We start from the raw sequence: 12,269 nt of genomic DNA on the forward strand, positions 1-12,269 counted from the left end.
GTCCAGCATTTTTTGAATCCATGCTGATTAGCACAGAAGAGATCATTCTGTGCAAGAAATCATATTGACTGACCTGACCCAAAAAATGGAATTTCGATCGGGCTGAAATCTGAAAAATATTTCTTCTCAATTACCTTGTGAAAAACTCAGAAACCACAACAAGACATTACATCTCAGGTAATATTTGTTAGTTTCTAAGCAATAAAACACAAAATCATATTTACTTACTTCATAATCTATAGCACAGTCATGTCTTTTTCCTATTGATTCCATGTTTGTTTCAAGTGGAAGAATGAAGCGAACTGGCCTGTTCTGAAGATGTGCTGCTAGAGCACAGGCTGTGCTAACCAACATGTTCCGTGAAATTTTAGCACCATAGGCTCCACCAAGTCTTCTCACCTGGACATTTATGCTGTTAACAAGAAAAACACATAATGAATTATGAAGTATTACAATATTTTTCAACAGTTCACCTCTCCTTTACCACATTACTCATATACACACATATTCAGCAAGAGAAGATTTCAAATCCTAACATAGAAATCATGAATTTGGTTCTTAAGTTTTTCAGGTGAATACCAGAATAGAATCTTATGTTCTGGAAGCAATGTTTCAAAGCACACAGAAAAACTGGATCATTCGAGCTCCTTACACAGAACAGTTCACACAGTAAAATATTGGGAGATAAAGCCAGATCATGTTGGAGAGGATTTGCCAATAAGCAACTATTAATTTGCTCATTAAATGCACACTTCAGGAACAAAGTGAAGCTGAACTTATGGTATGGTTCTAGCTACCTGCCTCATTTTACAACAGACAAATCTATATCTAGGTCTATCTGAGTGATATGTAGGGGGTGTATAACCTTAAGTTATCATTTAATGTCACTTCTTGAAACTTTGTTAGCAGACTTCTTGGAACAGTTTATGTCTATCTTCAAGAGTCTTCCCATTCAGTTTATTCAGTATCTCTGTGGCAATCTTCCATCCCCTTCTCTGTATACATTCAGAATCCACTGTTAGTGCTGTTTGGTATGGCCCCACACATGTGAGCGATATTCTAGAACCAGTTGTACAAGTGATTAGTAAGCAATCCCTATATTGACTGATTGCACTTCCCCAGTATTCTACGAATAAACTGAAATCTACCACCTGCTTTACCCATGCCTGAGCCTAAGTGATCGTTCAATTTCATATCCCTTCAAAGTGTTACACCTGAGTATTTGTACTCGTATGAGTTGTCTGATTCCAACCATTATTCATCAATATTATATTCATAGGATGCTTTACTTTTTTCATTTTTTTAAGTGCACAATTTTACATTTTTGAACAGTTAAAGCAAGTTACCAGTCTTTGCACATCTTTAGAAGTTTATCAGGTTCTGACTGAACACTTATGCAGCTTCTTTCAGGTAGTACTTCATTACTTTGCATCATCTGCAAATAGTCTGAAGTTACCATTAGTACTGTCTGCAAAGTCATTGATATACAACATGAACAGCTAGGGTCCCAACACGCTTCCCTGTGGCACACCCAAAGATACTTTTACATCTGACAATGACTCTCCAACTGAGATAAATGTTCTAAGATAACATTTGCGTCCTCCCTACCAAAAAATTGTCAAACCAGTAACACATTTTGCTTGATACCTCATATGAACATATCCTTGATGATAAGCATTGATGTGCTGCTGAGTCAAATGAATTTTGAAATCAAGAAATACTGTATCTACCTAACTACCTTGATCCAATCTTCATATTACTGATTAATATTATTTGTGGTTATGTAGGCTAAATACACCTACATCTACACAGATACTCCTCAAGCCACTGTAGGGTGCATGGCAGAGGGTACCCCATAGCACTATTAGTTATTTTCTTCATTTCCTTTCCTGTTCCACTTGCAGACAGAGTTAGGGAAAAATGATCATGATGATCATCTATATGTCTCCATATGAGCCCTAATTTCTCATATCTCATCCTTGTGGTCCTTACGTACAATGTATGTTGGCAACAGTAGAATTGTTTGCCAGTCAGATACATATGCTGGTTCTCTAAATTCTCTCAGGTGTTTCTTGAAAAGAATGTTGCCTTTCCTCCAGGGATTCCCGTGAAGCATCTCCATAAGACTTACATGTTGTTCAAATCTACTGGTAATAAATCTAGCAGCCTGCCTCTGAAGTGTGTCGATGTTTTCCTTCAGTCTGGCCAGTTAGAGATCCCAAACACTAAAGCAGTACTCAAGCATAGGTTGCACCAGCATTCTATATGTGGTTCTATTTACTGCTGAACCATTCTTTGCTAAAATTCTCCCAATAAAATGAAGCCAACTATTTGCCTGCCCTACCACACTTCTCGCATGCTTGTTCCATCACATATCACTTTAAAATGTTATACCCAGATATTTGAACAACTTGACTGTGTCCAGCAGGACACTAGCAATACTGCATCTGAACATTACAGGTTTGATCTTCCTACTCACATGCATTAACGTACATTTTTCCACATGAATGACTAGGTGTCATTCATGACACCAACTGGAAATCTTGTCTAAGCTGACTTGTGTCTTCCTACAGTCACTCAACCTCAGTGCCTTACCATACACCATGGCATCATCACCAAACAACTGCAGATCAGTGCCCACACTATCTGCCAAATCATACATGTTTATAGAGAACAACAGCCATCCTATCATGTTCCCTGGGACTCTCCTGACGAAAACCTGGTCTCTGATGAACACTCACCATTGAGGACAACATATTGGGTTCTATTATTTAAGAATACTTTGTGAAAGTATTAATGTTTTAATGTTGTAGTATATATGAATACATATGTATTGTTCATATCCTTTGAAGGTTGTCTGTCACAACTTTCATAAATTCTTTGGTTCATTTTTGCTGTAGCTGTGATGATCTCTGGCTATATTTTGAAATGTGTAGTTGGTGTTTTGTATAATATTGTCATACTGTGTGATGCTTAATAAATTATTCATTTCTAAAATGGCATTTGATGATTTGTCAAAATGGTAGTAGATGTGCATGGTTGATAATGTTTGTATGAAGTGTGACAGTTGTGCCGAATTTGGAAAAAAATTACTCGACAATACAGAAGTGCAAAGACAAGACAATAAGCTACACAAGATCTATAACATGCACTCAGCTGAAAACATTGATCTGCTTAGACATAAATTCCATAACATTGTGTGGGAAGCATCTGGAGGTATATAAGGTAATATAGCCAAATTTGATGATGTACAAACTCAGCTTTCATTGTTGGACAAGCCGATTGATGACAGTGACCTTTGTGCACAAGATTTGCAAACTTCGCCAAAAGAGTTCGATTACATTTATATTACATGGCATGATCTACCTAATGTAGAGTAGACAAGGAATAAATTACAAAAATGGTGTTTTAATTATGGACTAAGAATTACAGAACGTGATGACAAAAGTGTTGCTATAGCAATGATGTTGAAAATGGAGATTAACAAACTGCAACAGAAGCGCAAACAAACCTCCTCTGAAGCACATTCGCTAAAAGTGCCTGATTATAAAAGGAATGAAGACAGAAAATGCTTTTCATGTGGTAAAGCAGGTCACTTATCAAAATAGTGTAAGACAGGGTTGGTTTGTTTCTAATGTAAGAAAAAGGACCATTGATCAAATGAATGTAGTAGCGTAGACAAAAGAGAAGATTCTGCTATGTTGTTAACTAATGTAATATCAGTGGATAATTCAAGAAGCTGCAGCTACACAGACATTTCAAAATCTGTGGAAACAGTATCAATAGTGAGATACAACAGTTTTTCACTAGATGTGAATACACTGGAGTGTGATGAGTAGTACATTGACAGTGGTGCAACACATCACATAACAAATCAGTGTGATTGGCACACTACATATGAACAATTTGAAACTCCAAGGAAGATGGATAGTGCCAAGAATGGTGCACATATTGAAGCATTTGGTAGGCTGAATTGATGTACAGGTGTTCAATGGACAGACATGGACAGAATGATATTTTGAAGATGTTTGGTTTTGACCTGATGGATCCTGTAACTTGTTTTCTGTGAAGAAAGCTGCACAGAAGGGAATAAAACAAATAATCCAAAATGATGGCAAATTATGGGTTTTTCTCAAAAACGATATTGCAATTGCTATGAAAATGAGCTTTATCGTTTGGCTGTGAAGGTTGTTCATCAAGAAAAGTCTTGTGTTGTTACTGAAACTGTTGACATTTTACAGAGGTGGCATGAAAAAATGGGTCATCAAAATAAACACTATGTGCACCAATTTTTGAAGGATCATGGTGTAGAGACAACAATTGATAACAGTTTTTGTGCACGGTGCGTCTATGATTAGATTAGATTTTAGATTAGATTTACTTTCGTTCCAATTGATCCGTAGTGAGGAGGTCCTCCTGGATGTGGAACATGTCAGAAAAACAACAATACATGACAAATATTTACAACTAAAACAAATAAGCTAATGTACCATTCCACAGGTCCCAAGTGGAATGATCATCATTTTTAATGAACACTAAGAGTCATTTTACAAATACTAATGCACTGAATTTAAAATAAAAAACGTTTTTTATTTATTTATAAGGTAATAAACATGTAATACAACTACTGTAATACTTATTTACAATGAACACATTACTGCACTGAAATGGTGCAGAAGTTAGATTATACTTACACACACACACACACACACACACACACACACACACACAAATTTTCAGTGAACACATTACTGCACTGAAATTGTGCAGAAGTTATGTAGTACTTATATACAAATCAGTTGGTTTTACTAAGAAATTCATCAATGGAGTAGAAGGAGTTGGCCACCAATAAATCCTTTAGGCTTCTCTTAAACTGAATTTCATTGGTTGTTAAGCTTTTTATGGCTGCTGGCAAGTTATTGAAAATGTGTGTTCCTGAATAATGCACACCTTTTTGTACAAGACTAAGTGACTTTAAATTCTTGTGAAGATTATTCTTATTTCTAGTATTGATTCCATGAATTGAGCTGTTGGTTTGAAAAAGTGATATATTTTTAATGACAAATTTCATTAAGGAATAAATATACTGGGAAGCTGTAGTTAGTATCCCTAGTTCCCTAAACAGGCTTCTGCAGGATGTTCTTGAGTTCACACCACATATAATTCTTACTGCACGTTTTTGTGCCCGGAAAACTTTAGCTTGGCTTGATGAATTACCCCAAAAAATAATCCCATATGACATTATGGAATGAAAGTAAGCATAGTATGCCAGCTTTTTCATTTTTATATCCCATACGTCTGACAAAATTCGCATTGCAAACAGAGATTTGTTAAGACGCTTCAGCAGTTCTGTGGTGTGCTCCTCCCAATTGAATTTATTATCAAGCTGTAATCCCAAGAATTTAACACTGTCCACTTCTTCTATCTTCTTGTCATCATATGTTAGACATATACTCTTGGGACACCCCTTACAAGTTCTGAACTGCATGTAGTGTGTTTTTTCAAAGATTAGTGACAAAGAATTGGCTAGGAACCAGTGATTAATGTCCACAAATATTTTATTGGCTGATCTTTCTAAGACTACACTTGATTTGCTATTTATTGCAATGTTTGTATCATCGGCAAACAAAACAAACTTGGCATCTGGTAATGTTACTGATGAAAGGTCATTGATATACACAAGAAAAAGTAAGGGCCCCAAAATGGAACCTTGTGGGACCCCACATGTAATTAGTTCCCAGTTGGATGATGCCTGATAGACATGTATCAAGCTCTTTCCTAATAACACCCTTTGTTTCCTGCCAGAGATATAAGATTTGAACCATTTTGCAGCATTTCCTGTTACACTATAATATTCTAGTTTACTTAAAAGGATATTGTGATTTACACAGTCAAATGCCTTTGATAGATCACAAAATATACCAGTTGCCTGCAATTTTTTGTCTAATGAATTAAGCACATTTTCACTGTAAGTGAAGATAGCCTTCTCAATATCAGAACCTTTTAGAAATCCAAACTGTGACTTTGACAGTATGTTATTTGAGATAAGATGGTTATAAAGACGACGGTACATTACTTTTTCGAAAATTTTTGAGAATGCTGGTAACAGTGAAATTGGACGGAAATTTGATGCTATTTCTTTATCTCCCTTCTTAAACAGTGGCTTAACTTCAGCATATTTCAGCCATTCAGGAAATATTCCACTGATAAACGACTGGTTACACAGATAGCTTAATATGTTACTTAGCTCAGAATCACATTCTTTAATTAACTTTGTTGATATTTCATCATACCCACTAGATGTTTTTGATTTTAAAGATTTTATGATGGACATTATTTCTGTTGGGGTAGTGAGGGTCAAATTCATATTATGGAAATTACTTGAAATGTCTGGTCTAAGGTAATCCATAGCAGCATCTACCGAACCTGACAACCCCATCTTTTCAGTAACAGTTATAAAATGTTTGTTAAAAAGTTCTGCAACACTATACACATCTGTCACCAATGTATCATTTACTCTTAATGCTATTTGTTCCTCTTCATGTCTGGTCCTACCGGTCTCCTCCTTCACTATATCCCATATTGTCTTTATTTTGTTATCTGATTTGACTATCTTTTCCTTGTAATATATTTGCTTTGACATCCATATTACAGTCTTTAATATTTTGCAGTATTTCTTATAATGTGCTATAGCATCAACATTGGAAATGTTTCGGATTGACAGATACAGTTTTCTTTTTGTTTTACAAGATACCCTTATTCCTCGAGTAATCCATGGCTTCTTTGTAGATTTTCCTCTAACCTTGGTAAGTTTTGGGGGAAAGCAGTGTTCAAATAAGGTAAGCACTTTATTAGCAAAAATGTTATATTTTTCATTCATGCCATGAGCACTGTAAACATCAGTCCAGTGAATGTCTCTGAGGAGTGTCCTAAAATAATCAATTTTTGGCTTACTGATTACCCTCTTGAGCTCAGATTTAACAGATTTTATATCCTGTTCAGTATTAACATTTAACAGAAGGAACTGCATGTCATGGTCTGAGAGGCCATTGGCTATTGGTTTTGTAATATAATTTTGTTCATTGGACTTTTCTATAAAGATATTATCAATGGCTGTTTGTGAGCAAGTGGCTATCCTAGTGGGGAACTTTACTGTGGGAATTAAGTTGAATGATAGTGTTACTAACTCAAATAAGTTCTTATTCGGAGAGTCTTTAAGGAAATCTACATTGAAATCACCAGCAACCACTATTTCTTTGTTTTTGGTTATTAAATGGGCCAGTACAGCTTCAAGGTGGTTTACAAACAGATTAAAGTTACCTGCAGGTGCTCGATATACACTTAATATTATGAAAGATTTTTTGTGAAAATCTAATTCTGTTGCACATGCTTCCATATGCTGTTCTAGGCAAAATTTATGAATGTCTATGTTCTTAAATTTATGACAGTTCCTAATGAATGTGGCAACTCCTCCTTTCTCCATTTCTGATCTACAAAAGTGAGATGCTAACCTAAACCCTGTAACACTTAAAAGTTCTATACCAGTGGTCACATGATGTTCAGAGAGGCAGATTATGTCAGCTGGGTTTGAAGACTCTAATTCATCTATGCATATAGTTAATTCATTAATTTTATTTCTCAGTCCTCGAATATTTTGATGCAATAAAGATAGCTGACATTTCACATTGTCTGAGTTAAAATTGGGTGGAGTTAAAATATCTGCTGACAGTTGAAAATTCTTAACCAATGGCTGTTTATGCTGATGTAATAAGCTGGAATTATGTTTTTTGATTTCTTTTTCAAACTGAAGGTTTGTCTCAGTTCTAACCTCTCTTAAAATTTGCTTTCTTTCTGTCCTCCCAACCCTAAAAAAGGGTCTTTTCTGAATCCTATAACCACTGGTATTTTACCACTCATGACAGTGCCTCCCCCCTTTAACTTTCCTGCTATTTCCCCAGCCAATTTACCCTTCCCCTTCCTGTTGAGGTGAAGGCCATGCCTAGTATAATCCCACCTACTGAGAGAATCAACATGAACCACACCAATGTGTGACCCCGCACCCGACATGAGCAGCCGTTCCAGCTCCAAATTAACTCTCTTGACAGAAGAGTTCAAATGAGGTCGGTCATGGCGCCCAAGAACAGATACAAACTCAACACTAGTATGCTTCGATGCTGATGCAATCTTCGCCAGGTCACACTCTATACTGTACCCAGGATTTCTGTCAATACTGTTACCTGCCCCACCCACTATAACCACGGTGTCTTCCTTAGTGAAATCTTTGCAAAGTGATCCTAAATCCTCTGTCACCTGTTCCAGACCAGCACTAGGTTTAAAAAAATTGGTGACCTGGTATTCTGATCCTAGTTCATCCTGCAAGAGTTGGCCAACACCTCTTCCATGCATCACCAGATGCAGTCTCGTGAAAGAGTGCAGAAACCCACTAAACCTGGAGGTTAGTGTATGCAGATGTTCATGGTCTGATGGAAGAAAATGATCTGCAGGGTCATCGATACTTTGCTGTTTTTAAGGATGATTTTTTCAGTTTTAGAGGAACATACCTTTTGTGACACAAAGATGAAATTAAAGAAAAGTTGCCACTGTTCGTTAAAATGATAAAGACTCAGGCTGATGTTACTGTGAAAGAATTACGTACCAATGGTGGCAAGGAGTTCCATAGTAAAGATGTGCAAAAATTTGGACTGAAACATTCAATCACAGCACCATATATGCCTCAACAGAATGGAACTGCTGAAAGGGAAAATAGAATCATGTGTGAGATGGCAAGTTCTTGGCTTTAGTCTGCTGAACATCTGCCAATAGCATTGTGGGGTGCAGATGTTCTGGCTGCAACATACATTTTGAATCAGCTGGGTCCCACAAAAATTAAAGGTAAAACTCCAATTGAAATATTTTTGAAGAAAGAAGGTCGTTTTGATAATTTGGTGATATTTGGAACTGAATTCTATGCTTAGGTTCCTACACAGAAACGAAAGAAGTTTGATGCTAAATCTTCAAAAGTTTCAAAAAGATATGTGGTTGGTTATGATGATTGTGGGAACCATGTTTATTTTCCTGAAAAAAAAAAAAAAAAAGGTGCGAGTGTGTTTGCAGAGATGTAAAGATCAATTGCAAGCCATTACAGGAACCTCTTATTGGTACTCAAAAGTCTAAAAGGTTTGTTGAAATATCAGCTATAGATAAGAATACAGATTTTTGGAGACTGAGCATGAAGATGTTGATTTTGAAGAGGATTGCATGAACCAAGATGTAGCTACAAGTGATGAAAGTGTTAACAGCCAGTCATATGACACTGACCAAGAAGTTGGAAGTAACTTAGAAGCAAGAAATGAGGAAAGAGGAAGCCACAATTTACATGAACAGCGAAATTTGAAGAAACCATCTTGTTACTGTGAAGATTCAGTTCATCAACCAAGAATGATGTTTCTTTGTGAGACACCAAGAAGCTATAAAGAGGCATTGCAGTCAGAGAATTCTGAAGAATGGAAGAATGCAATGGAGGAAGACATGGATGCTCTAAAGAAAAATGGAACATGGGAATTAGTTTACAAAATTAAACCAAACAGCATGATCGGAAATCAATGAGTCTTTGCTACAAAATTAAATGCAAATAATGATGTTGTTCGATATAAGGCTCGACTGGTGGCAAGAGGATATACTCAATGTTTTTGAGTAGATTATGTTGACACGTTTATCCCTGTTGCAAGATTTGAGACAATGAGATGCCTTTTGAGAGTTGCAATTCAACATGATTGATGTATAAGGCAATTTGATGTGAGGACAGCATTTCTCAATGGTATTTTGAAGGAAGAAATCTACATGAGTGAACCAGAGGGATTTGATGATGGTACAGGATGGGTGTGTACATTACTGAAGAGTCTATATGGTTTAAAGCAAGCCTCAAAATGCTGGTATGAATGTCTTGTTGGGTTCCTTACTGAATGTAACTTATGGGAGAGCAGTTTGGATCCATGTATGTTTTATGGTGAAAACCTGGTATTATTGTTTTATGTTGATAATGGATTTACTATGGGCTCTACTGATGTCACAACTAAATTCATTGAACAGTTGGGTAAACATTTTCAAATCAGTGTAGAAAAAGTTGATTACTTCTTGAGTTTATAAATAAAGAGATTTGACAACTGTATTGAAATAAATCAGTCTGCATATGTGAAGGGGAGTTTGGAAAAATATGATATGATGGATGCAAAACCATTGTCTTTACCCATTTTAACCAGGATGGACACCAGGTGAGTCACCTCCTTTTAATCATATGCTGTTAATGTTGCCTCAAGAGTTCAAGACTCTCCAACTCAGGCACACTTTGCATTACTCAAATGAATATTTAGATATCTTAAATCAACAATTACAGATGGCATTAAGTTTATGAAGGATAAAGACTGTAGTATTGAAACCTATAGTGATGCTAACCATGGTGGGGACAGAGGCACTAGACGATCAACAAGTGGCATCCTGCTCAAGTTCCATGGGGGGTCAGTTGTCTGGAAAGGTAAATTACAGCAGTGTGTTGCTCTTTCTTCAATGGAGGCAGAATATGTGGCTTCAAGTGAAGCTTGCAAATCACTTGTATGGTTAGACTGACTTCTGAAAGAAATTGGAGCTGTTGATGAGTCATCAGTTCATGTTTTACAAATTTATAACCAAAGTGCTATCAAATTTATTAATGGATCAAAGTTTTATGAAAGATCAAAACACATAGAGACAAGGTAGCATTACATCCATCAACTGGTTAGAGAGAGGAAGATTGAAGTGAATTACATACCAACTGGCGGACAGGCAGTAGGCATTCTGACAAAAGGGGTACCATTCACAAAGTTACTAATCATGAAGGAACTTGTTCATGTAGTGTCTACTTCATCATATATATAAAACATTGCAGGAGAGTGTGAAAGTATTAATGTTTCACTGTTGTTATATATGTATGTATACATATGTATTGTTCATATTCTTTGAAGGTTGTCTGTCACATGTCTCATAAATTCTTTGGTTCATTTTTGCTGTCGTTGTGATGATATCTGGCTATGTTTTGAAATGTGCAGTTGGTGTTTCATGTCATATTGTCATACTGTGCGATGCTTACTAAATGATTCATTTCTAAAATGGCATCTGATGATTTACCAACACACTTCAAGCCACTGAGATATCTGTGAACTTATTCCATATGCTCATACATTCATTGACAGCCTGCAATGGGGAACCGTGTCAAATGCTTTCCAGAAATCTAGAAATATGCAATCTGCCTGTTGTCCTTCATCCACAGTTCACAGTATATCAAGTGAGAAAAGGACAAGCTGAGTTTCACATGAGTGAGGCTCTCTAAAACTATGGTGATCTGAGGACATAAGCTTCTCAGACTCAAGAAATGTTTATTATATTCAAAATGAGAATATGTTCAAGGATTCTGCAGCAAACAGAAGTTAGGGACATTGGTCTGTAATTTTGCAGGCCGATTCTTTTACCCTTCACCTGCACCTTTTTCCAGTTGTTTGGGACTCTGTGCTGGGTGAGAGATTTACAATAAATGTAAACTAGGTAAGGAGCAAATATCATAGAGTATTCTTTGTAAAATCAAACCGGGATTCTGTCCAGATCTGGTGACTTACTTTGAAATCTTTCAGCTGCTTCTTTGTTCCAGGGATGTTTATTACTATGCCATCCATACAGGAGTCGGTCTGATGGTATGTCTGTATGATTCTCCTATGTGAATGACTTCTTGAATGTGAAATTTAAAACTTTGATTTACGTTTTGATATCTTCAACTGCTGCACCAGCCTGGTCAACAAGGGATTGAATAGTAGCCTTGATCCATTTAACAATTTTTCATATGACCAGAATTTCCTTGGATTCTCTGCAAGGTCTTTTGCTGAGGTGTGACAGTGGTAGTTGTATGCTTCATGCATAGATCTTTTCACAGATGCCTGAATCTCTACTAACCTTGGCTTGTCACCATCTGTGCTTTCCCTTTTGAACCACGAGTGCAACAGCCTCTGCTTCCTCAATATCCTCCTAATTCCATTATTAAATCATGGTGGCTCCTTTCCATCCATTATCGACTTACTGGGCACATAGCTCTCTAGGCCAAAATTTACAATCTGCTTAAACTTTGCCCATAATTCCTCTGCACCCATCTTACTGGAACTAAGTGATGCCAATTCACTGACTAAGGGAGATACTAAAAACTGCTTATCACTCTATCTAGCAGAAACACTCTCCTAGCCTTGTTGACT

General features: G+C 36.6%; 1 protein-coding gene across 2 annotated transcripts in view; it reads right to left on the bottom strand.

Moving 5' to 3' along the window:
* LOC124711115 (indole-3-acetaldehyde oxidase-like) overlaps nt 1-12,269 on the bottom strand; it is a 253,340-nt gene that overhangs the window by 50,228 nt on the left and 190,843 nt on the right. For both annotated transcript variants that reach the window (XM_047240979.1, XM_047240978.1), the window contains one exon: nt 229-412. In XM_047240979.1, the coding sequence (XP_047096935.1) occupies nt 229-412 (184 nt within the window). The remainder of the gene's footprint in view (nt 1-228; nt 413-12,269) is intronic.

This window comes from Schistocerca piceifrons, chromosome 8, assembly GCF_021461385.2.
Source record: "Schistocerca piceifrons isolate TAMUIC-IGC-003096 chromosome 8, iqSchPice1.1, whole genome shotgun sequence".
In the NCBI taxonomy this organism is placed as follows: domain Eukaryota; kingdom Metazoa; phylum Arthropoda; class Insecta; order Orthoptera; family Acrididae; genus Schistocerca; species Schistocerca piceifrons.